Source organism: Ctenopharyngodon idella, chromosome 23 (assembly GCF_019924925.1).
Source record: "Ctenopharyngodon idella isolate HZGC_01 chromosome 23, HZGC01, whole genome shotgun sequence".
NCBI classification, from domain to species: domain Eukaryota; kingdom Metazoa; phylum Chordata; class Actinopteri; order Cypriniformes; family Xenocyprididae; genus Ctenopharyngodon; species Ctenopharyngodon idella.
This window is the reverse complement of record NC_067242.1, coordinates 16,806,972-16,833,236: the sequence shown is the minus strand read 5'-3', so window position 1 is coordinate 16,833,236 and position 26,265 is coordinate 16,806,972. Positions and strand designations below refer to the sequence as shown.

The following is a 26,265-nucleotide window of genomic DNA, read 5'->3' as shown; positions in this document are numbered from 1 at the left end:
TCAAAACGCACTAGCCAATGATAACCAGTGTGACCAGAGAAGCAAAGTTCACCAGGAAACTTCATGAGAAATGTAGAGCGTAGTTCATACATCAGTGACTGTTAACCATCTGTGTTTGTCTCAATAAACGGTTATTCTTTTATTTTTTTTTCGTGTCCACATTTACGTCATTAAATATGCACAGAGTGCAGGTTTTGTCGGGACATTTGTCGTCAAATAAACGTGTGGGAATGAGGCAGTGCAGCGCATCAGTTGCTGATCCAAATGATATCGTTGTGGTTCATGGGCTACGAACAGCCATCGGCCGAGCAAAGAGAGGATCTTTTAAGGTGGGATATCGATCAATATGACTGCTTGACACTGACATTCACTACTATTAAAGTCTGTCTATATGTATAATATTTATATATTTTAGGACACTACCCCAGATGAGCTGCTCAGTGCTGTGATGAGTGCAGTTGTTAAGGATGTGGGACTGCAACCCTCTTTACTAGGGGATGTTTGTGTTGGTAAGTCAGATGACAGCCAGTCTGAGCAAAACATTATAACATACACTATAACACAAAAATATGAATCACAATCATATATGAAGAGTAACTTATATTCATGTACATATACTGCTGTTTTTCAGGTAATGTGCTACAACCTGGTGCAGGTGCACTTATGGCTCGAATCGCACATTTTCTTAGGTGAAATGAGCAATGAATTCATTATAAATAGAGATATTCCTAAACATATGAGTTGGCTGTAAAATACAAGACTTTATTCACCTTTCAGCGGCTTTCCTGAGTCTGTACCTGTCTACACTGTAAACAGGCAGTGCTCTTCTGGACTACAAGCACTTTTTAATGTTGCAGGTAAGAATTAGATTTAAGTATTAAAATGGCATGATTTGGGCTGCAGTGTAAATACAAGATTACAGTTAAAACAAGTTTTTTTTTCTTTTTTTTTCTGCATTTTAAGGTGGAATCAGAGGAGGTTCGTATGACCTGGGACTTGCCTGTGGGTTAGTATGCCACATTTGTTATTGTTGATTTTAGTATATACTATAGTATTAATCATTGTGTACGATAATAAAACAAATCAATGTGTTCTGTTTTTGCTTATTCCTTATTATTTTTTACATTTGTTTATTGTTATCATTATTTTTTTAATTGTGTGTAAATTTGTACAGTATACTACCAGTCAAAAGTTTGAAATAATTGCTTATTTTTTTTGGAAAAGAAGTCTCTTATGCTCACTAAGGCTGCATTTATTTAATTTTAAAATACAGTAAAAATAATAATATTGTGAAATCTTATTATATTTTAAAATAACTGTTTTCTATTTGCATCATTACTTCAGTCTTCAGTGTCACGTGAGCCTACGGAAATCATTCTGAAATGCTGATTTGCTGCTCAATTATTGTTAATTATTATTCAATTATTATTGGTGCTCAATTATTATTAACATGTTTACATATTTTTATATATTTATAATTATCAATGTTGAAAACAGTATTTGCTGCTTAATATTTTTGTGGAAATTGTGGCACATTTAAATAAAAATCTTTTGTATTATTTTAAATGCCTTTACTATCACTTTTAATCAATTTAATGCATCATTGCCGAATAAAAGTATTAATTACTTTTTAATTAACTTTTTAATTTAATTAATTAGTTTTTTTTTTTTATCTTATCCCCAAACTTTTGATTGGTAGTGTATCACAAAAAACTGTTTTCACGATTTATAATAATAAGAAATGTTTTTTGAGCAGCAGTTCAGCATATTAGAATGATTTATGAAGGATCATGTGACACTGAAGACTGGAGTAATGATGCTGAAAATTCAGCTTTGCCATAACAGGAATAAATAACATTTTAAAATATATTAAAATAGAAAACAGTTCTTTTAAATTGTATTAATATTTCACAATATTACTATTTTTATTGCATTTTTGATCAAATAAATGCTGCCTTGTTGAGTATACGTAAGAGACTTCTTTCACAAACATTAAAAAACCTAATTATTCCAAACTTTTGACTGGTAGTTTATGTCTGTAATTTATTGTTACCAATGCTTTGACAATATAAAGCTTTTGACCATGCCAATAAAGCTACTTGAATCTAAATCTTATAGCTCATCTCTTTCTCTTTGTTCTCTCATGGCAGTGTGGAGAGCATGTCTCTTCGTTCGCCGGGGAACCCAGGAGACATCAGCCCCCGACTGATGGACAATGAAAAAGCCAAAGACTGCATCATTCCCATGGGGTATAGATGTTATTCTTTTATAATGTGTTTCAATCCTTACATTAAAATAAACATTATTTTCTCAGTTTTCTGTATGTTTCCTTTCAGAATAACCTCAGAGAATGTTGCTGAGAGATATGGCATCACTAGGGAAAAGCAGGACAGCTTTGCTCTCGGTTCCCAACAAAAGTAGGTGCTTCCATGACATTTATGAATAGTTTATAGATGCTAGTTGTTAGTATTTTGCAAAAAAAATGCACTCAAAGCAACTCTATTAAAGTACCAATTGTTTGTGGACTTCTATAACACTAGGGCAGCCATGGCGCAGAAAAAGGGCTTATTTGATCAAGAGATCACACCAGTCACTACTAAATTTGTGGAGGAAAATGGCACCGAGCGCACCATTACTGTCACAAAGGATGATGGGATCCGGCCTGGGACTACCTTAGAAGGCCTTGCCAAACTGCGACCAGCATTCAAGGAAACCGGCAGCACCACAGCTGGTGTGCATACTGAATTTTTTTTAAATTGGACGTTAAATTCCATAACTTAGTTCTTTCATTCCCATTGCAGGAAATGCCAGTCAGGTGAGTGATGGCGCTGCGGCAGTGCTCATTGGGCGGAGATCTACGGTGGAGAAAATGGGACTTCCTGTTTTTGGGGTGCTGAGGGCGAGCGCTGTGGTGGGTGTTCCACCGGACGTAATGGGCATTGGCCCAGCTTATGCTATACCAGAAGCCCTCAACCAGGCTGGTGAGCGTACAGCTGCTCTGTTCCTCTACGCTCATTTGAGCCATTTATATACCAGTAGTAATCATGCTTGTAAAATGTACTGGAATAGATTTTCCATTTTCATTATTCCAAAATAATGGTTGTAAATGAGCCGTGTTATTGCATTTGCTTGTGCAGGGCTAACTGTGGATGATATTGATGTGTTTGAGATCAATGAAGCATTTGCCAGTCAGGTGACTGATACATTTTCTTTGATTACCCCCAGGTTTTCAAGTATTTTCCTTTTATTAATATCAGCAACTTTCACAATTATTCTAGGCTGTGTATTGTGTGGAAAAGCTGGGCATTCCTTTAGAGAAAGTGAATCCTAATGGAGGGGCCATTGCTCTGGGTCATCCACTGGGCTGCACTGGTGCTCGACAGGTCGTGACTTTGCTCAATGAGCTCAAACGTAGGCGCAAGAGGTAAATGGACATAAAACATCATACAGTAGGGGTGCTATGTTTTCTGTTTTATTTTTTTCCCAAATTACATTTCTGTCATGAAGAATTTGGCATGGTAAAGAGTATGACAATGTTAATGTGTTTGGTTTTGGTGAAATACACCTGCTATGCTGCTGCTTTACAAGCATACATGAATGGGGGTGCCCATAGCAGAACTATACAGGTGGAGCTGGGAAAGGTGGAGGGTTTCTGAAAGCATGCTGCAAACTGCTACAGCAAACAATAGGCAAGAATTTGAATGTTGAGCAGCAAGCTCATTGGCTACCAATACAGCAGGAAACATTCAGCTGTGCCCTATAGAGAATGATGTATTCCATGTCTTCCGTTTTAATTCTTCTGAATCCCGTTATACAGTAAATTCCATTTTTATGACTATATTTGTGATTCCGTCCACATTTTCCACATCGTGGAATCATACGGCTCTAATACAGTAATACACAATTGCAATAAAAAAAGATTACAATCCCTTTTCCCATTTATAATGTTGTTGTTTTTTTTGTTGTAGAGGGTATGGTGTGGTGTCCATGTGCATTGGGACTGGAATGGGAGCAGCTGCAGTTTTCGAGTACCCTGGACCGTGATGCAAGCTCTAGTGCAAAATCCCAAGATGCAAATCTCCTGATAATGTGCAGAGAAACTAACAGTCACAAATTATTTTTAATCAAGCTGCTAGAACTGTAGAACACAAGCAGAGAGCGCACAGTGGGTGTTTGCCTTACTTTTGAGAATGTTAATGATAACATTCAGATCTCTCTTTAAAGTGCCTTGCATTTCAACTGTGATAACAGATGTGGAAATAGACATGCCTGTATCTGTAAGAGCTATCAGAATAACAACTTTTATTTCTTGATTTGTGACATTAATCTGATGGTCTTTTCTTCTGACATGGATACTGCAGAAGAACTCAGAATTATAGAGAAATTTGTGTTTTAATAATCTGTGTTGAGGACCAGTGTAATTCATAAAGATTTGTAATGCATCTCATTTATTTGAATAAAATTGATTTGTTATGTATAAAAGTGTTTCAAAAGCTGGGCACACTACTATTTAATTTTGGGGTAAGTATGAATAAAAGTGACAGTAAAGACATTTATAATGGCTATTTCAAGTAAATGCTGTTCTTTTGGACTTCCTACAGTATTCATGAAAGAATACTGGAAATTATCATGGTTTCCACAAAAATATGAAGCAGCACAACTGTTTTCAACATTGATAATAGTACAAAATGTTTCTTGAGCAGCAAATCAGCATATTAGAATGATTTCTGAAGGATCATGTGACACTGAAGACTGCAGTAATGATGCAAAAAATTCAGATTTGCCATCACAGGAATTAATTACATTTTAAAAAAATATTAAATTAAAAAATAGTTATTTTGAATTGTAATAATATTTCATAATATTACTGTTCTTACTATATTTTTGATCAAATAAATGCAGTGTTGGTCAGAATAAGAGACTAAAATCTTGCTGACCCCAAACTTTTGAACAGTAAAATATGTGTAAAATCACTGTTTAACTACAACTTGACCTTTGATCCTTGATTCACAAACATACACTAGGCCATCTGAAATTTGCTTGTTATAACTTGCTTTTTTATAATTAAAAGAATAAATATTTCACAAATGCAACATTTTAAGTATACTGAGATCAGTGTCTAATCAAACTTGAATGTCTCTACAGAAAGAGATATTTTTCAGTTCAAAACTCTCATCATGATCCACTTCCAATAACTTTAAGAACAAGTGGTGTCTCTCCAAGAACCCCCTGCACTGTGATGATTGTCCGGAACTCTTTCTGCTCACTATGAGGAAAATACTGTTAGTATAAAGTTTAAGAAAGACTACATTATGTTTATTATTTCACTGGCCTGCATCTGATTAGACAAATACAGTTAAATAGTAGAGTATTCCTGAACTTTGAACTTCAAACTCAACCTAAACCTGAGGTATTACTTCATCCACTGCAGTTATATAAATACATTATTCATTTCTTGAATTAAGTATTTTTTTACAACATGATTGGTTGCGAGTATCGGGTAAGGTAGACTATACCTTGCAGTAAAGCTGATCTGCAACTGCTGTTTACAGGAAGGTGGATTCCCAAGAGGTTTCAACACACCAGAGTCTGGACTCACCCTGAACACTTCATTATCACCTTCAGCATCTAGACACAAAACATGAGCTCAAGTAGATGATTGTAACGATCACATGATAAAAGACTGGTTTAAAGGTGCAATCTGTTATTACTGCAGGTTTGTCAATGCTAATGCAACTACTGAACATGGTCATTCCACTTCAGTGCCAAATCATTTTACCTTTAATTGCGGTCCAGTAGCTACAGGAGCCACCTCTGTTGTAGAGGTAGACCTCTTTGACAGTTGTTTGTCCAACATAGCAGGTGCCAAAATCCACAGTGGCACTAGACAGGTGCAGTGTTGGTAATGCCAGATGAGCACGAAGGGACACTGTCTGAAACAGTGCAAACAGACAACAGTATTTACAACATGTTTACTTGTAGATGAATCTGACATTAAAGAAACCTTGCTGCTAATTTATAACTATCTTGGTACAATCTCATTAAAAGTTTGGGGTCGGTAGGATTTTTTTTTTAATGATTTAACAAAAAAAGTCTCTTATTCTCACCAAGGCTGCATTTATTTGACCAAAAATACAGTAAAATCAGTAATATTGTGTATTTTTTTTTTTTTTTTGAATCTATGTAAAAATATAATTTATTCCTGTGATGCAAAGCTGAATTTTCAGCATCATTACTCCAGTCTTCAGTGTCACATGATCCTTCAGAACTCAGTCTAATATGCTAATCTGCTGCTCAAGAACATTTTTTATTATTATCAATATTGAAAACATTTGTGCTGCTTAATATTTTTGTGGACCTTTTTTCAGGATTCTTTGATGAATATAAAGTTCAAAAGAACAGCATTTATTTAAAATAGAAATCTTCTGTGATATTACAAATATATTTACTGTCACTTTTGATCAATTTAATGTATCCTTGCTGAATAAAAGTATACATTTCTTTTTAAAAAATCTTACAGACCCCAAACTTTCTAACGGTAGTGTAGATTATCAGCAGTTTTCAAACTGAGGTCTGGGGGACAATTAGAGGGAAAAAATTAAATTGATTTAAATTTAAATATAATAATATTTAATTGATAACATTTTTATTAATTTATATTCATTCATATTATTTATTTATTATCATTTAAAAATGTCCAAAACAAAGTCCAAATTTGACAATTACTTCTCTGTAAATACTGGCTTGAATGAGGCTGTTGTTCCAGGACAATATGACTCCCACAAGATGGGGATGAGATGGGGATATTATTACCCATCTTCGGGTGCGATAACTTTGAATAATGTCAGCTCTGTCATTAATACCAGCTTTGTGCACCTCCCAAAGTGCAATTTTTCTGAGATTGGATCATTTTAAATATTTAAAGAAAGCAAATTAAGCCTGTGTAGAGACCTGTACGCTGTTATTGCTGTACTGAATGGTCAAACTTTGCTGAAACTGTAGTGTTCTTTCTCCAACATCACTGCACAGAAGGGTAGCAGAGAGCTGAGCATCTGATTCCTCACATGGTTCATTCAGACAGGTCAGAAGCGAAGCTGAATTATGGAAAGCCACCTTAACCTGCAAATTAAAAAGATCATTGATTATTACTGGATCAGACTGACAAATGTTGAGGGATTTAGCACCTGTAAATATGGTGCTAAATGAGCAGGAACACAATCGGTGCTTCCAAATCTTATACTTCCTGACTATATAGTAGGCGAAAAACAGTATGCCAACAGAAGTATTTGAAAAACAGTAGGCGAAAAGTACCTAGATTACCCACTACTTCCGCTAAGATTCTGAAATGCGCATCGATGGACAATTTACAATCCCATGAGGAAACAAGAGAGTAGTTTTGAATGGCGGTGAAGCGACGCAACTGACACTATAGATCACAGTTGCAAAGTTTAAATCCAAACATAGTACCTACTATACAATAAGCAAATATATTCAAATATGTATGTTTGCATAGACCTGCATGATGTGTTTAGACTGTAACAGAAGTGATGTTTGCCCGTCTCCTGACCCAGAGAGTCCTTGTGTGTGTCTGTGAGAGGGTGAGCTGCTGATCAGTTTACGGGTCTGTCGGGGCCGCAGCACTGAGAATGGGGGGGGTGTACTCAGTCTGAAACTCAAGGCCATATCGGTATTGTTCTTCAGCTGGAACGTCCGAGTGATCATGGATTCCTTCTACGCTTAAAAAATGGAAAGACAAAAATGTCTAGCTAAACCCTCACACCACCAACAGGCATTGTCATAATTAACTTGCTTATCTTTCATATGGATACATATTATTAACTGCACCTGTGTGTGAGATGTTCCCTCTAGTGTATCACTGGCAGCTGCAGTGAATTCCAGTACCTCTGAATCCTCTGCCATCTGCACTGACAAACTACACACACACACAGTGGTTACTAGTGTTCTGTTCTATCATGTACAGTATATGAATTAAATATATGTGTATTAAACACATCTGTTACTCACATGGCAGGTTTTATATTAGCCTGCATGTCCAGCCTCAGAGGTTCTAGTTCATAGCCCTGGGCTCTCTCTACTTTGCCTGGAGTCAGTGACGCAAGCTACAAGATGAATAACATGGGTACTGTATGATATTATCAGTAGTGTAAAACGTATGGATTTCATTTCACACACTCACATACCTTAGAGTCCAGAGTCATGAAACCCAAAGCATAACCCAAACATCTTTGACTGGCTAAACATGACAGGATCAGAGGAGTGAAAGACACGTGAATGGTGCTACTGCCCCCTGCTGGAACTACCTGTATTAAAGTATATATTAAATGTACGTAAAATATAATGTAACAGTGACTGTGAAAGCAGCATACATATTTGTATTACTGATATATTACTGATAAATGCCCTTTTAATTATTGGCACATTATTGTTTCATGTTGGGATTTTTTTATTTGTAAATCTTATGAAAAAATGTTTAAATAAAACATTTAAGGATTAACAACAAAATTACAGTTATTATTTAGTAGTAGGTTAACTAAGCTTATACTGGTAAGGCACTATAATTGACTAATCAGACAATAATAGATGAAATTTAAAAAAATAAATAAATAAATGGTTTGTTACAGCACTAAATACAAGAAAATTTTTAAATGTATTTATTTATTTATTTATTTTTGTGGCAGGTCCAGCTCCAGAACACCGAACAGACATGTGTGTTGGCTCTTTTGACTCAGGCTGCCCATTCAGGCTTTCTCAAGCCAACATTAAAGTTTGTTCACAAACTTTAGCTTCTAGTTATTAATGTTCTACATTCAGATATGTAAATAAAACACATTCTAATGGACAGTGCTGATCCCCATAACCTACAGTTTGCTGTGGAGTGATGCAGTATGGGTAGTCAGAGACATTCCCTTCATGAGGCTTCAGAAACACAGAGAACAGCTTCTTCACTGGAGACAGAGACACAGAAGCCCCACTGCCTTCCTCTCCATCACATTCTTCCTCACTCTCTCCAAAATCATCCTATAAAACAGAAGAAAAATGTTTCAATAAGTGAATTGAAAATGCACTTTTTGGTTTGTGTAGTGAAGCTGCCCCAGAACAATCTGTTTTGGGATGTTGCCATGAAAACTAAGACTAGACTCACAGATTTGGTCATGAATGTCGAGCTTGTTCCTTCTCTGCTGGGGGTGTTGTTGTCATCCCATGTGGGCGGGAACATGACGGATGAGTCCAGCCCTCCAACAACCTCATTCCCATCTGCATCCTTCAGAGGAAAGGGCTCACCACATGCAACCAAGAGATCTATCAACTTACTATCACCAACCTCCAAGTTGTAGGTCACCCAATCCAAACGGATATCTGAGAGGTTTCAGAAAATAGGCAGTTTTGAAATAAAAGTTAACAATTATACATGAGAATGAGAAGCATTTGTAAACTTGATGTGATGAACAACTCACCAAATGGACTGGTGTTAATGAGCCGTAAAGAGCGTGACACAGTGTCTCCTCCAGAAACATGGCTTCCAAATCTGTTAATCATAAATATCAAGGAATAATCTTTGCATGTAAACTGCAACATCTAAAGTATCCTGTAAGAACACTGACCGTATAATTGGACCCTGGTTCTGATTGTCAGGCTGTGGTCCAATCATCTGAAAGTAAATAGGGCAGCCTCTCACAGACATTTGGATAGGAATGGGAGTTGGATCTAGATCTCCAACCTAAGAAAATGTCATAAATTCACAAGAATTAATTGTAACTCACCTGTTTGATTTGAGAAAGGCAAAATACTTGATTGTTTTGTGAAATACAAACCTTGCATATAAGATTGTCCTGATAATCTCCCCACATATTGGTGAAAGCAGTGATATTGATAGTTTGACTCTCAAATGGGCCGAGCATTCCCCTGTTTGGTTTAACAAAGAACGCTGCACCTCTTCCATGGGAAAGCAGACAGTTCACAAATTCTGAGAGCAAAGAAAATGCAATTTTGACTTTGGTGTTTCACTTTTTCTGATACTGAAGAACAGAAAGGATTAGGTTGCACTGACCATCATATGCTTTCTGCTGTATTTTTTTGGCCTGGACGGAGTGGAGAGGTGCACTGCTCCTGAAAGAAAAGGCCAAATAATAAAAATAATTACTCTCATATATGATTTAAACTTAATTGATAAATCATTAAAAGTTATATATGTTATACAACGTTTGAAATGTTACAATTTCTATTTCAAATAAATGTTGTTCTTTTGAACTTCCTATTCATTACAGAAAAAAATGTGGTTTTTACAAAAATATTAAGCAGCACAACTGTTTTTTATATTGATAGTAATAAGAAATGTTTCCTGAGCACCAAATCAGCATATTAGAATGATTTCTGAAGGATCATGTGACACTGAAGACTGAAGTAATGATGCTGAAAATTCAGCTTTGTCAACACAGGAGCAAATTACATTTTAAAATATATTTAAAAACATTTAAAAAAAATACTATTATTTCACAATATTACAATAAATGCAGCCTTGGTGAACATAAAGGACTTCTTTCAAAAATATATTTTAATTTATTAATATACAAAAACAATTAAGCAGAATCAAGCTATGCACTGTACCTTTCAGAGTTTTCATCCGATTGTGAAGGACAGTATCCAGTAAAGTACTCTGCCTCGACAGTGAACGGAGCAGGTATAGCAGTGTGGTTATTTATCAGCAACTGCCGTTGGACTGATTTGCCAATGATGATTGGCTCATGCTCAGTGAAGTCCAGTATGATTGGTTGGTGATTGTCATCACTTGAAGTAATACTAATTAAGTAGCAGCAAAGAACACAATGAGGTTGAAGCAATGCTTTGATTTCTTTTTTTAAAAAATAATAAAATAAAATGACTAACCAAAGAAATGTGAATATGAGGTAAATGTGGCTTTACCAGTCAGAAGGCAGTGAGTAGGACACTCTGAGAGGTTTGGCTTTAGAAGAAAAGCCCAGTAATAATGGACTCTCCATTCCTTTTACTTCACAAACCGCAGCCACTTCAGTCAATTCCTCCTAAAAACATTAAAAAAACACAATAATGTGAGGAACAATATGTTGTACTGGAGGCTGAATTTCATCAAATGTTTAGTTTACAAGCTGTGGGTGTTAGAGTATTACAGTAGCAGTACGTACAACAGTGTGGGTGGTGAATGATACAGTGACTTCTGTTTTGGCATTGGGCTCCAAAGTGCCTGCAGAGGGGCTGAAGTTTGCAGAGCAGAGATGAGCTTGTGCACCTTGGAGCTGAGAGGGAAAACACTGAGAATGACTAAAAAAGACCTGAGATTTATATTATTTGGTCCAACCTGTACAATATCACAACATTATACTTGTTGAATTTTTGGTTGACAGACATTCCAAGATTGGACCTAGTGAATTAAAAATAAATTTGTATAACATGATTTTTTTTACAGACATGATTTGTTTATTCCGTGAGCAAAAGTGTCTAGTCATGTGATCTCAACATGTCTGCCACCTTGGTTTTATTAAACTACAGATACGAGTCTTCATCTCATGTGACTTTATATGATCTTTAAATGTATTTTTCTAAAGATTTATTGATGGTTTTATGTGTAAAATGTGTGTAATGAAGAAAAAATGACAGATCACTTAATTTTCAGTAAGTATGACCACATTATAGTTCATTTTATCATGTTCTTTCCAAACTAATAACACTGGCTTGGTAATTTTAAACAAGATAAAAACATCTTGAGATAAACACATTACATAAACTGCCACTTCCTCACCTTTTTCCAGTTGAAGTGGGCTGGCAGTAGTGTTTGGTTAAACAGGGTAACGCTGCCTGTCTGTGGAACACCTACATACAGATCAGCAAACACCAGCTCGCAGCTCAGCAAGCACACCTGAGGAGACTGGACGACTGCCCGTATAGAGAGGTGACTGAAGACAAACACAAATGCACATTCAAATATGTGACAAAAGAGTAATAATAACACTTTTTCATTGGGTAACATTTAAGTAGTTTTCTCTTCTTCTAGTTCTTACTGACATCTGCACAATACAACAAATGATGTGACTCATTTCCTCACCATCCAGTGCCATTGAGCACAGAAAGCAGTAGGACTGACTCAAAACAAAGACAGTACAGGGCTCTGAAGACCACATCCACACTGCAGGACGCCAGCGGAGGGAGCACACCTTTATGTGGATTAATATACACCTAATCACACATGCAGAAAAAGAGATACAAAAACCTTTTGTTATATAGCATGCAAACCAAATAAAAACCTTGATATTGTTTTTTATAAAATTATAAATTTATGTTTTTTATATTTAAGTATATATATATATATATATATATATATAAATACCTTTTTATATTTATCTTACAAAATAATATTATATAATTACAATATTATAAAATCATATTATATATGAAAATATTTTAATATATATTATATTTTATTATATTTTATATATAAGTTTATTTATTATTATCATCATTATTTGGCTTTGTTAAAACCCTAGACTTGACTTCTAAGAGGTGTAAATAGGGTGTTGTACCAGTCCCTTGATGGGCGGCTGGGTGTGGGACAGTTCTTCTAGGCTCCAGGGGGCATCTATCAGGCTGTTGTTGGTGATATGGATGGTAGAGGTGCTCTCATTTCCCATTTCCAGCAAACCAAAATCCAGACTGGGCACATTCACTGAGCAATGCGGACCCTGAGATGCCATATTAAACATACTGCATATGAATTAAATTGTACGACATAATTTCCTAAGAAGAGCATTTGTGGTGGCCTTCACACAGCGTACTGAGTATATATCAGTAGGAAAGGGATTCAAACACCTCTGACCTTAAATGTGACCTCAATGGCCAGTCCAATAGTTTTAGGATGGTGCTGAATGTGACACTGCAGGGTGGAGGTAAAATGACCAGGATTCCTTCCGGTCAGAACCAGCTCCATGTCAAAACACTCATTTATTTCTGTAAGCAAGCAACAGGTTCAGTATATTACTGTATGTCATGTTAGAATTCATTTATTTATTTATTCATTTCGGCAGACATCTTTAGTGTCACGTGATCGTTCAGAAATCATTCTAATATGCTGATTTGGTGCTCAAGAAACAAGTCTTTATTATCACTTCTGATCCTTGCTTAATAATCAATTTCCTTCAAAAAAAAAAAAAAAAAATATATATATATATATATATATATATATATATGTATCTTACAGACCCCAAACTTTTAAATGGTAGTGTATATCTGTTTGTTCATACATTAATTTACTGACACACTGCAATGCTCTGACCTATTTCTCCTGTTGAGGGCTCCACTTCAAAGACGTGACAGTCAACAATACGCTCCCATTCAAAGTGAATGACCGATTTGCTGTGATTCCACATCTAAAGCGCACACAGAGACAAAACATAAAAGCATGTCATAAATTAGAAAATTAAGAAAGAAGGAGTCATTTTGACCTCTAGACTCAGCGTTACCTTGAATGTCCTGCGGATTGTGTTGTGTATGTAGGTCTCCCCTGGTATTAAAACAGCATATGGCTCAAGAAGGATCTTATACGGCTCAGCAGAACCTTTCACTTCAACCTCTAAAATGGTCACATCATTTACTTGAAGAGCTGTGTCGAAACACATCCTGCAAATCAGCAAATAGAAGGTTTACATGGTATGTGCGTATTGATTGAAAAATTTTACATTTGTCTTAAATTAATTTTAAATTCAAATATCAGTTCATTTCACCCATCATCACTGATTCTGGGTGGATTAGGAACATCCATGATCACCAAGTGGCAGACACTGTGGTACTCTTTCAGCTGAGACAGAGAGAAAATAAGTGTTCAGAGGAATGTACAGATGTGTATAAGAGGCCATTCATACAGAATGTGTATTTTCCATTCCACTGCACTACTTTTCCATTATTTTTCAACGTAAACACACACTAGATGTTTGTCTAAAAACGCGGTGCTCAAGTTAAAAGAAGAACTTTTAAAAAATGTTCCACTGACCTGCTCTTGCATTTTTAACAGCAAAAACGCATTCTGTGTGAACCAGCCCTAAATGTGTTTATATGTGTGAGTGCACATACGTACATCCTTGGGACAGTATGTAAGCAGGAACTCATGTTCCTGTGCAGGGGTCAGGATGCCCATAACTGGACTGATGCTGAACACACTGTCTGTATCAAGATGATGCTGAATGCTGAAAGGATTTGGAGCCTCTCCAGGCAACAAACATTGAAGGTTGGGCTTCATGATCTGCCAGTGGTATGGGAGCTCCAAGTGTCTACAGAGAAGCAAAATAATGATTTATAAACATACCATTAAGTATCTACTGTACATACTATTCTGTGTTCAGATGTGTGCAGGGAGCTCACGCGTTGTTTTTTACGACCACCTTCTTCTGCAAGGTGGAATGTGGATTGGTTGGGTTGAATCTGACCAAGTGGTCAGCTGTGATATCACACAACTCCCCAAATTCAGGCTGATCCTCTCCGCCTGATACTGAAACCAGCTCCACAGTGACCAGCTGACCTGTGCCTGAGAAAATTTATTGAAACATGTACACATATATATTTTTGGAGGGTTTTGTGTTAGCCTATGTCTACATGGTAACACTTTATTTTAGGGTCTTTTAACTAGTTGCTTATTAGCATGCATATAACTAGAATATTGGCTATTTATTAGTACTTATTAAGCACATATTAATGCCTTATTCTGCATGACCTTATTCTACATTCTTAATCCTACCCAATACCTAAACTTAACAGCTACCTTACTAACTATTAATAAGCAGGAAATTAGGAGTTTATTGAGGGAAAATTCGTAGTTAATAGTTTATATGTGTTCCCTATACTAAAGTGTTACCAAAGTTTTTGTCTTGCGAAAACAGAGCTTTTTGAAGATGCTCTCCCAAGTGGATAAATTTGAAAATGCAGTTTTTGCCCTGTAGCGTGGATTGTGAAAACAAAGGTATTTGAAAACGATGACACATGTTTAGTCATGTGACACATATCGTACCCATAGATATCTATGGTTATACTGGCATTGTTGTGCTTGCTATTAATTTTTATAGTGTTGTTAAAAATAAATGTTACTTTGTACAGTCTTCATATTACAGTCCTGCAAAGATACCTGCAGAGAATTCACTCAGTGATGAGGGCAAAACATGAGGGCAATTGCATTTTAGACCATACACTCTTAAAAATGATAGGTTCCAAAAGGGGGTTTTCGAAGTGATGCCATTTTTGGTTCTGCAAAGAACGTTTCAGTGAAAGAAGTGAAACCAACTTTCAGTGAAACCATTTTTTTCTTAGTGTAAAGAACTTTTGAATAATCTAAATAACCCTTTTCCCAGTATAAAGAACCATTTTTAGAAGGGAAAGGTTCCATGGATGTTAAAAATCCTTCATGGAGCCAATAAAAGATGCCAATAAAGAACCTATATTTAAGAGTGTACATGGAATAGCGATTTTGAGTGCGACCAGGGCACACCAGAAAGTGGTGGGATATTTTGCTAATAAAATGATTGTGCCAGAAGAATAGCTTGAGAATTTTATTATGTTGGTATCATCTCAATGAGCTTTTATTACGTTTAATGCATGCGCAGTAGGATGATTTAAGCATTTCAGTATAAACGAGAAACTTTTGGAAAAGGCTTGAAAATGCTAGTGTGGAAGCAGAGAGTTTTGAAATGAAAACACCATTGTCAAATGTAGACATGGCCTCAAATCTCAGAAAGAAGTTACTAACGTATTTACATATTTAAGTTTGGTTGAATTGACTCCTTACCTTGGAGGGTAATGTCCTTCACTTGACAGTTGTCACAGACAATGGAGAAGTCCTGAGAAATGATCTCAGCCGTTGTGGGGAAAAACACAACCTAAACAATGACACAAATCCAAACATTTTGAGCAACATCAGTCTTTATGAATCATTGCATAAAGCATAAGCATATTCATAGCCTTTCAGAATGTGTCTTTCTTTGAAGTTTCTTAGGTGATGGCATGATGCATAACAAAAGCTGCATTTTAAAATAAAAGTGTTTAGAAATTCTTTCTACAAATCTGCAGAAAACCAAAATCATTTAAAAACCTTTTAAAAATCTGTTCAGCCAACCACAAGCAATATTATTATAAATTAATAATTACAGTCACTAAAAAAGTTACAATGAGGGAACAGGTGGGCTATACTATCTCATAAATGTATGAGGCTATCAATCAAACCAAAATAGAGAAAATTTCATATATTTTAAGAGGAATACTAAATGAATATATGATAATGTGGAATCTCCTAGAGCAGTGGTTCCCAACCACATTCCTGGAGGCCCCCCAACATTGCACATTTTCCATGTTTCCTTTGTCTCTGCTAATGAGCTGATGGCCTGATTCAGGTGTGCTTGATCAAGGAGACATGCAAAATATGCAGTGTTGGGGGGCCTCCAGGAACATGGTTGGGAACCACTGTCCTAGAGGATATTTAGGTAATTTGTGTGAAACTGGTTAGATGTAAGTTTTCTTGGTTTTTGCTGCTGATTGAGTTGATTGGCTGTCAGCATCACAATCTGTGCTTCTCAGTCAGTAACATCTCACCTCTATGACAGTGGCCTGTCCAGGGAGAAGACCAAAAATAGAAGGACTGATGGCAAAGGGAGGCTGTTCTGCGAAAGTAGACTTCACTGCAGACTGAGACAAACTATCAAAATTACTTATCAGGATGTTTAACAATATACCAAGACAGATCATAAGCAATCAAGGTTAAAGTCATAATGTAACAGACAGAGACAGGTCTTTTATTGCATATTGTGATGTACATTCAAGTGAAACAAATTATCGGAAAAGAAAAAAAATGTAGGGCAGAGTCTTGGTCCTATCCATCGGTTTTTGATTGGATGGAGGCAGACCCATCTGATCGATGTTTTTGCACCCCGAGGAAAAACGTTGTAAAAATGGCGAAGAAAGTGTAAACTGGCACACTTTTTCCGTAAGTTGAATAGGGAAAGTGTAGGATGTAGCGTAAGCTTTTTGAACTGAAAAAGTTTAACACTTTCTTTGTACAATGAATAAGGTAGCCGGTCTGGTGGAAGCTAGATATTTTACTTCATAACTTGTTAAATATGGATATTTTTTTTACATAAACGCATCGCTTCGCTTCAGAAGGCCTTTATTAAAACCTGGAGCCGTGTGGAGTACGTTTATGATGTATGGACGTGGATGGAAGCACTTTCTTCAGCTCATACTCATGACCCATGTTCACTGCCATAATATGGTTAGGATATTTATTAAAATATCTCTGATTGTGTTCATCAGAAAGAAGAAAGTCATATACACCTAGGATGGCTTGAGAGTGAGTAAAGCTTTATGCTAATTTTCATTTGAAAGTGATCTAATCCTTTAATGTCAAGCCCTGATTGTAAGAACGGGATGGGGTTTAAATGGACTAAATGATTAGAGAAGTTCGACATACATCACAAGAGATAAGTCTGTCTTTTTATAGGAAGATCAAGTTATGACATTTTGATTAAAAATTATGAGCTCAAAAAAAGTTAAAACAATGTAGATCAATATTGTATTCAAGTTAAAATGTACAGCTAAAACTGGGTTTGCAATACTTTTTCTACTGTATATACCATAATAAGAAATATGAGACCTATTGGAAGCTATAAATAATAATACTGTCAAAGAAAGGAATTAAAACTATGAACTGAATGAGTTTTCATGTCAACATTTGCTTGCTTACCCTGAGGCTTGAGGCAGGCCACTGTTTCTTAGGCATTACACAGAATGTTCCAGCACTCAGTCCTTCATTCCGACATAACACCTCCATAAACTTCACCCCTCCCGCCAGGCAGTAACCGCAGTCTATGACAGCAGACACTGGCACATGAAAAGTGGAGAGGCAATGATTCCATTCTTAATCCTTTTTTACTGATCAATAACAGATGAAGATACTTTGAAAGTCATTTGGGTCCAAACAAACATTTTTGGGTGAACTTTCTCTTTAAGATCTAGATTTTAAAAGAGTTAGGTTTATTTTGACTCACAAGTGAGTATTGGAGGGGGTCTTCGGGCCTCTATCGGTATAATGAGAGGATACGGCAACTGCGTCTCCACAACCAGAGCGTCCTCATAGTCAGCCAGAGAGTCTGGAGCAAAACGCACCATATACTGGCAACTCATTCCAGGAGCGACAATCCCTCCCTCACCAGGGAATCTGCCTGTTGAACATAAAGCTTTGTTATAATATTTCTTATCTTGATGCCAAAAAAGCTGAAATCACATTAGGTATGGCAGTAATTTTTCACATTTTTAACAGTAGATGTCACTGTTTTACTATTCTGCCAATTGAAGCTGCAGGGTAAATACCAAAGTAATTTTTTTTGTAAAATTCCTCAGTCAGAATCTTGTGATATTCCGGACCAGGCAGAGATAATCTTGCTATTTCCTCTAGCACTGCTACAAAACGCCTAACCGATTCAATGGAAACCAACATAAATGAGTCTTTCATGAGGTCAGCAGGTACTTTTTTGAGACTCACCCAAACCGACAGAGAAGTGTGAGGAGGTTGGAGGAATCATTCGAATGTGACGGCTGGTCGCAGTCATGTTTTTGAGTTCCACCGCAGTCTACAGAAAACAGAAGGCACTATTAAGAACTGAAAATATACCAAACTGGAAACCATTCAGTAGGGAAAATCTAAAGAGCATTTACAGTAGGAGTCATGTAGTAAACAGTAAAAAAAACATGCAGTATACAGTGAAAACATGTTTATAATGTGGATTCAAGACAATTATTCATTCAAATGGACCAAAATAAATGAAATATAAGGTGCTTTTATACCTCATAGACTTGTCCTACTCTGTAGTCAGTGAAGAAGATCACAGGTGGATTTGCAGTGAAGATGGGAGCGGGACCCTCAGGACTTATATTAAAAGATAGAAAGCTTACATTAAAGGGATAGTTCACCCAAAAATGAAAATTATCCCATGATTTACTCACCCTCAAGCCATCCTAGGTGTATATGACTATCTTCTACTGCCGCAAATCGATGCGTACGTATTTTAGTTTATAAAGGTATAAATATAGATATTTTTCTTATAAAAACCCATTGCTTCGCTTCAGAAGGCCTTTATTAACCCCCTGGAGCTGTATGGATTATTTTTATGATGGATGGATGCATTTTTTGGGCTTTAAAATCGTGCCCCCCTTTCACTACCATTATAAAGCTTGGATGAACCAAGATATTTTTAAATATATCTCCGATTGTGTTAGTCTGAAAGAAGATATACATCATATACACCTAGGAAGGCTTGAGGGAGAGTAATTCATGGGATAATTTTCATTTTTGGGTGAACCATCCTTTAAAGTTAATACACAATTAAATAAACAGAATAGTTATCCTACTGTGTATCCTAAACTGAAATGCCTTGATTATTAAATCAATACTTTATCAATACTTTGTCCCATAAGCGTCCATCAATTTATGTGCAGTAAGCAACAATTTTTAATCCTTTTATACATAGTATGCTGATATTACATTCTCATATTAATGGATAAATTACATATTAACTGACAGAATACATTTGTGCCCTTAGAAATGATTTTGTCACACCACAGCGTAATTTAAAAACAAACAAGCAAAAAAGGTGTTTAAAAATGGTGACCAGTCACAGAACCTAAAATATACACTACGGTCAAATATTTGAACACAATGAATATTTTAAAATCTTTTTTGTCAACTGCTCAGCTATGAAATATCTCATTCAAACAGGATCTTTTGTTCTATTGTTGACTGCCAAGAAGCAGAAAACAGGAACTGCACAGAGCTCATTGAATCAAAATGCTGAAAGAGTCAGCTGAGGCATTTTGATAGTCTTGTGATTCTTTTTGCTGCTGTGAAGGGAAAAACCTCATTTAAATGGCCAGAAACACTCCACTTGGGCCAGACAAGTGAAACGGACAGAGGAGTGATTCATTTGTAATCCAGTCTTCAGTGCTCTCTCTGATTATCACCACCTGGCATGCTGATGTGTGCTTGGAGACAATAAGGTCAATAAAGGACGATAAATAAAAAAGTTATTAAGGCTGCATGGCTGGTAATATTACTAATATTACTGGTTTGCAATATCATGTTGTGTTTTTCAGATGTCTACATAAGCCATCAAAAAATATATCACAAAACATACAGGCAGCATTTATAATATATGCCAGACAATAGAGTGTGATCTGTATCTTGAGTGCTCATGTGTATCATATTTCCCCTACCCAAGCTGCACAAATATTGTGGCACTAATGGTTGAATAAAGCTATCCAAAATGCAAACAATGGAATAACAAAGAACAAGCTTTTCAGGGATAAAAAGATAAGCCATTAAGTCAACCAGTTTGATAGGATAGTATTGAATCAAAGCTGTTGTTGACCAATGGAAGATGGGAAAAAGGTTTAAAATTAAATTAAATTAAATTAATAGAACTCATTATTAAAGATTATAAGAATCATACATCAAACATTTCATTATCGAGTGTCTCTCTAAGAAAGTGGTTCTCAAGATGACTTAAAATTATTTAAAATAAGACAAAACAAGCATGAAAATAAAAATCGAGATATTTGTGTATATACATAATTAATATACATCTTTCTATCATGCCAAGCTCTAGAATATTATCTGTAAGTGTGTGTGGGGGGAGGGGGGTCCTTAAAGTCAAAAATGTGACTAAAATGATCTTCCCAAGAAAACACACATTAAAATCAAAAGCAGAGGCATACCTCTCTTTGCCAGTCTTTTTCCTGCCCTTTCCCACATTGTCCGGCCTCTTCCCTGGCATGATGAGAGACTTTCCCCCACGCTGCGCATTTGGAAGCAGGAAGCGAGGGTTGCGCAGGAACTTATGTCGGTCTTTGTGCTGCTGCAGGGAAGCCCTGTCTTCTGCCCGACTCCGAGCACTGGGCTTCTCCATCCAAGAGGCCTTATGCTCCACACCTAGCTTTTGAGTTAAAAAATTGGAAAAACAAATAATAATACTTTTTTTAAATTAACATCAGGATTTTAGGATAATTAAGATATTTACTTGAATTACAATGAACAATACAATAACAACAATAACAACAATGAACGATATATTTTTACAGCATTTATTAACCTGTAAAAATAAAATATTCATGTTCATGTTAGTTCACAGTGCATTAACTAATGTTAACAGATAGAACTTTGGATCGTAAAAATTTGGAAGTAAATGTTACATTAAATTAACATTAAGTAAGACAAATAAATACTGTAGAAGTATTGTTCATGAAATAATTGTTTTTGAAATAATGTGTAATATTAAAATTACAAGCAAAATAGTTATAATCAAAACAGTAGTGTCTAGGTGCATAGCTTGTTATATCTATGTATATGTGAATTAGCATTAACATTGTTTGTCGTGTTATTTGGGGTCTAGTCTTTTAAAGAAGGTGATGATGTAGCAAAACATATAAAGGTCATTCTACTCCTTTTGACATGACGAAAACAGAAAAATATTTATAGGAAAACCTCAGTGCCCTTGATGGAGCTGGACTCTGGAGAGGAAGGGAGCGTAAGTGTCTCCTCTGATTGTTCCAGCAGGCTCTGGGCCGTATGTGCGGGTGGGAGGAGAGGAGTGTAACCATCATCCTGTGGTTCGGTGCTGATACGCATATTATAGGAGATAGTTGGCTGGGCAAAGCCTGGAGTGAACTTGCCTGTAACAAATGAGAAAATGACAGTATTATGATACGTGATCAGACTGTTTATGTTTTCACTTTATAGGTTGGTGAAATATTACCTTTTGGGATTTTAACAATTGGAGTGTGGACTGTTGTATAATCCAGTGGACAAATCAAGTTGTTGCTCCTGAGAAGCTCACTGTCCACACACCACTTGAAAGCTGATTTAACTTTGGAGACATAGAGGATTGCTCTGTTTACATGGGTTTTCGTGTCATAAGACTACTTATGCTACTAAGGGCTGGAATACACTACACAACTTTTGCTCAGATTTTTTTCCCCAATTTGCAGTCTCAACAATAGAGTGTATGTCAGGTTCAGAACGATTTGAAAGTCTGGTAGTGTATGATTCTCAGTAGTTTAGTGTATGATTCCCAATTTTTCTCGGTAACCATTTACAAAGTCGACAAGTGTATGATGCCTAGTGTTTTAAAATCTGTTCAGGTTTTAAAAGTCATGTAGTGTATTCCACCCTTAACTAACTGACCGACAGACTGTGGATAGTAAAAATAATGGGTTGTTTAATGTACCTGGGGGAAGGCCCAGCTGATGGTAGGCCTCACCCACTTCTTCCATGATTTTGTTGTGATCATGCTCCTCTTTTGCAGCAGCTTGCAGACGGCCCTGTATAATGTGTGTCTCCAGCATGTCTGCGTTCTGAATCCGTCTGTTGTATTCAGAATGCACCTGGCAAAATCATAGCGATAAAATAAAAATCATAATTTAGATTATACAAATCGGGGAAAACAAGAATTAAATAAGAATTGAGTAGCTAAAAGTTTGGGGTCAGTATATATCAGTATATATATATACATATATTATATATATATTCAGCAAGAATGCATTAAATTGATCAAAAGGGACAGTAAAAACATTTAATATGTTACAAAACATTTCTATTTCAAATAAATGCTGTTCTTTTAAACTTTCTATTAATCAAAGAATCCTGAAAAAATGCACCATGGTTTTTACAAAAATATTTCTGTCATGACAACTCTCAGAGTGTTTGGCATGGTAATGGATATGACAATGTTGATATGTTTGGTCTTGGCGGAATAGATCTGCTATGCTGCTGCTGCTGTTATTTATTGCTGCTTCTGCTTCTGCTGCTGCAGAACAAGTACGGGACTTGCTACTGCCAATACATACACGACACGCTGCTGTGAGCAAGTAAGACCTGCTGCTGCTGCTGTACAATACAGCATACATGAATTACCCCTAGCAGATCTATACAGGTGGAGCTGGGGAAGGTGGAGGGCTGCAACTGCAACAGCAAATACTGACCGAGTATTAGAAGGTTGAGCAGCGAGCACATTTAGGAACCAATCAGCTGTGCCCTATAGAGAATGATGTGATAGCCAGCAGATTGAAGACCTATCAGCCTGCGCCATCTAGAGTTTCATGACAGAACTTTGTATTAAGCAGAACAACCGTTTTCAGTATTGAAAATAATACGAAATTTTTCTTGAGCACCAAATCAGCATATTAGAATGATTTCTGAAGGATCATGTGACACTGAAGACTATGGAGTAATGGTTGCTGAAAATTCAATTACATTTTAGAAAATATATTAAAATAGAAAACCATTATTTTAACAAATAATGTTAACATGCTGCAACTGAAGAAAACACACACACAAAAAAAAAAAAACAGCAAATTAAGAAAACATCTTCATCAGTTTGAAAACACATGCTGCAAATATTCACAACACAACCAAATACAGAAACGCTCTGCAAATAGTATGGAAATGTTTCAAGGGGACCCCAACAAGTGACAAACCTGGCCGAACCTGACTGCTTATTGTTCAATGTGTACTCGTCAGTGGTGTTGTCGTTGATCTGAAATAGTTTTTTTGTTTATTTTAACATCCTGATCGTATGTGCATTGTGAGTATTTGCAGGGCATTTCTATATTTGGTTGCATTGTGAGTATTTGCGGCGTGTTTCTGTATTTGATTGCGTGTGAGTATTTGCAGCACAATTGTTGTCAAACTTAGGAAGATGTTTTCTTAATTTACTGGTGTTTTTTCTATTTGCATGTGTTTTCTTAAGTTGCACCATAGTTTTTACTATATTATTTTTTTTATTATATTTTTGATCAAATAAATGTAACCTAGTTGAAGATAAGAGACTTATAAAACATTTTTTTTAAAAATACTACAGACCCTAAATTTTTATAGTTTATAGGCCACATTTTATTAGAGAGATTGTGATGGGCACCTGTTGTAGCTCTTCCACATATTTTTCATGGTAGTTGTTGCCTCCTCTGCGTGATTTACTGAGATTAGAAACAGTGTCCTTCCCAATCACCTCTATGGTGTAAAGGTCACTGAATATGCTGGCCAGTAGATGAGAAATGTCCTGTACACACAAAACCAGTCACTCTCAAAAAATATGAAATTATCTTATAGACTTGTTTAGTGACAGTTGAAAGTTATTTTCATTTAATGCCTGGCTGAAAATAATTTTGTGTTTCACGGAATAAAGTTATACAGGTATGAAACAACATAAGGATGAGTAAATGATGACACAATTTGCCAGTTTGACAGATTTACTGGTCAAACTGTTAAAATAATAATCAATTGCAGTGGTCAGAAGTCATTCTCTTACCTGAGTTGTCTTTGATGCTGGCTTGTGTCGGTTCATGGAGGGTTCAGAGCTCTTTAGTGCGTTTGGTTTCGTTTCATCGGCCATTATTTTGTCGTGAAAAGGAGTGTAAATACTGAAACGCAATTAAATATTTCTGTAAGCTCGGGCGCGTGAGGTGCGTATAGCGAAGGAAGCTATGGTGATATTTTATGTAAACGTCCCATAGACGGTAATATGTCTAATATAAAACGGAAATGCACAAATTAAAAATACGCTATGACACCATGGAGCTCCCTTTACTACATTTACAGCCATGTTTGTTTAGGACGTCACCATGGTAACATAGCGCGCCTCCTAAAACTCAGCATCCAATGCGATTTATCTCAAATAGATCAGCCACAATAACATTTGGACACTTAAACCACAAAATGTAGACTACTAGTAGACTACTGTTTGAGGTCAGTAAGATTTTTTGAAGAAACTAGTAGTTTTATTCAGCAAGGATGGATTTAATTGATCGAAAGTGGGCCTAACAGAAATGAATAATGTTACAAAAGATTTATATTTAATATAAATGCTGTTCTTTTGAACTTTCTATTAATAAAAGAAAAGTAATGTATTACGGTTTCAACAAAAACATCAAGCAGCACAAGTGTAGTCAACATTGATCATAATAAGACATTTTTCTTCAGCAGCAAATCAACATATTAGAATGATTTCTGTATACACATATATATATATATATATATACAGGCATAACATTATGACCACCTTCCTAATACTGTGTTGGTCCCCTTTTTGCTGCCAAAATAGCCCTGACCCGTCAAGGCATCAGTCTTGTTTGTTCAGCACATCCCACAGATGCTCGATTGGATTGAGATCTGGGGAATTTGGAGGCCAAGTCAACACCTCAAACTTATCCTGCTGAAAGAAGCTACAGCCACCAGGGAATATCGTTTCCATGAAAGGGTGTACATGTTCTGCAACAATGCTTAGGTATGTGATTCATCAGACCAGGCCACCTTCTTCCATTGCTCCGTGGTCCAGTTCTGATGTTCACTGTTGCCGCTTTCGGCGGTGGACAGGGGTCAGCATGGGCGCCCTGACTGGTCTGGGGCTATGCAGCCCCATACGCAACAAACTGTGATGCACTTTTCTGACACCTTTCTATCAGAACCAGCATTAACTTTTGAGCAATTTGAGTTACAGTAGCCCGTCTGTTGGATCGGACCACACGGGCCAGCCTTCGCTCCCCACGTGCATCAATGAGCCTTGGCCGCCTATGACCCTGTCGCTGGTTCACCACCGTTCCTTCCTTGGACCACTTTTGATAGATACTGACCACTGCAGGCTGGGAACACCCCACAAGAGCTGCAGTTTTGGAGATGTTCTGACCCAGTCATCTAGCCAACACAATTTGTCCCTTGTCAAACTCAAATCCTTACGCTTGCCCATTTTTCCTGCTTCTAACACATCAACTTTGAGGACAAAATGTTCACTTGCTGCCTAATATATCCCACCCACTAACAGGTGCTGTGATGAAAAGATAATCAGAGTTATTCACTTGCCTGATCATATATATATATATATATATATATATATATATATATGTGTGTGTGTGTGTGTGTGTGTGTGTGTGTTAGATGCGAATAATCACGATTAATCGATTTGACAGCACTAGTTTTAAATATATAATTTATACAATTAAGTAACCTAAAAGCTAAAGTCACTGAGATGGTATACATATGCACCTGGCCATATATAAATGACAAAACATGTTAACCAATCCAAACATACCATGCACACAGTGCACACCTATGCATACCTGTAGATCAGGTATGCCTTGGCAGTTTTGAAGGGTGTGCTAAAAGCTGCCAGGCAGGATGATTTTCAAATCCCCATCATCATA

At 36.4% G+C, this 26,265-nt stretch overlaps 2 protein-coding genes across 3 annotated transcripts; one reads left to right on the top strand and one right to left on the bottom strand.

Moving 5' to 3' along the window:
• The first annotated feature begins 34 nt into the window (after positions 1 to 34).
• acaa1 (acetyl-CoA acyltransferase 1) lies at positions 35 to 4,482 on the top strand. The gene is made up of 12 exons (XM_051881730.1): positions 35 to 329; positions 416 to 509; positions 632 to 689; positions 778 to 857; positions 964 to 1,006; positions 2,151 to 2,249; positions 2,337 to 2,417; positions 2,541 to 2,731; positions 2,802 to 2,981; positions 3,138 to 3,193; positions 3,279 to 3,424; positions 3,969 to 4,482. Exons 1-12 carry the CDS (start codon positions 177 to 179, stop codon positions 4,042 to 4,044), a joined length of 1,257 nt encoding a protein of 418 aa, XP_051737690.1. The 5' UTR covers positions 35 to 176; the 3' UTR covers positions 4,045 to 4,482.
• dlec1 (DLEC1 cilia and flagella associated protein) lies at positions 4,432 to 24,659 on the bottom strand. Of its 2 annotated transcripts, XM_051881726.1 has the most exons (38): positions 24,378 to 24,659; positions 23,988 to 24,128; positions 22,299 to 22,455; positions 21,828 to 21,938; positions 21,557 to 21,744; positions 20,791 to 21,008; positions 18,865 to 18,946; positions 18,563 to 18,650; positions 18,069 to 18,242; positions 17,765 to 17,901; positions 16,618 to 16,710; positions 15,818 to 15,908; positions 14,404 to 14,566; positions 14,120 to 14,312; positions 13,770 to 13,843; positions 13,509 to 13,665; positions 13,322 to 13,415; positions 12,866 to 12,996; positions 12,573 to 12,731; positions 12,098 to 12,228; positions 11,795 to 11,948; positions 11,181 to 11,291; positions 10,942 to 11,060; positions 10,627 to 10,818; positions 10,070 to 10,128; positions 9,834 to 9,985; positions 9,624 to 9,739; positions 9,477 to 9,547; positions 9,164 to 9,378; positions 8,884 to 9,039; positions 8,202 to 8,321; positions 8,026 to 8,120; positions 7,846 to 7,933; positions 7,516 to 7,731; positions 6,952 to 7,119; positions 5,780 to 5,933; positions 5,517 to 5,628; positions 4,432 to 5,266 (listed from the first exon to the last, which is right to left on the bottom strand). In XM_051881726.1, exons 1-38 carry the CDS (start codon positions 24,459 to 24,461, stop codon positions 5,176 to 5,178), a joined length of 5,055 nt encoding a protein of 1,684 aa, XP_051737686.1. In that variant the 5' UTR covers positions 24,462 to 24,659; the 3' UTR covers positions 4,432 to 5,175. The 2 variants fall into 2 exon arrangements, with proteins under 2 accessions (XP_051737686.1, XP_051737688.1); XM_051881728.1 differs by lacking the exon at positions 6,952 to 7,119.
• Between the last annotated feature and the right edge of the window lie 1,606 nt (positions 24,660 to 26,265).

What these genes read in the sequence shown, in the direction of transcription:
- acaa1 (XM_051881730.1), top strand. Translation starts at nt 177, where the DNA reads ATGCACAGAGTGCAGGTTTTGTCGGGACATTTGTCGTCAAATAAACGT. An exon ending in ACTAGGGGATGTTTGTGTTG is followed by an intron (nt 510 to 631) that starts GTAAGTCAGATG and finishes GCTGTTTTTCAG; the next exon opens with GTAATGTGCTACAACCTGGT. An exon ending in CGAATCGCACATTTTCTTAG is followed by an intron (nt 690 to 777) that starts GTGAAATGAGCA and finishes TTCACCTTTCAG; the next exon opens with CGGCTTTCCTGAGTCTGTAC.
- dlec1 (XM_051881726.1), bottom strand. Translation starts at nt 24,461, where the DNA reads ATGGCCGATGAAACGAAACCAAACGCACTAAAGAGCTCTGAACCCTCC. An exon ending in GCTCCATCAAGGGCACTGAG is followed by an intron (nt 21,009 to 21,556) that starts GTTTTCCTATAA and finishes TTAACTCAAAAG; the next exon opens with CTAGGTGTGGAGCATAAGGC. An exon ending in GCTAATATAAAACCTGCCAT is followed by an intron (nt 7,934 to 8,025) that starts GTGAGTAACAGA and finishes GTGTGTGTGTAG; the next exon opens with TTTGTCAGTGCAGATGGCAG.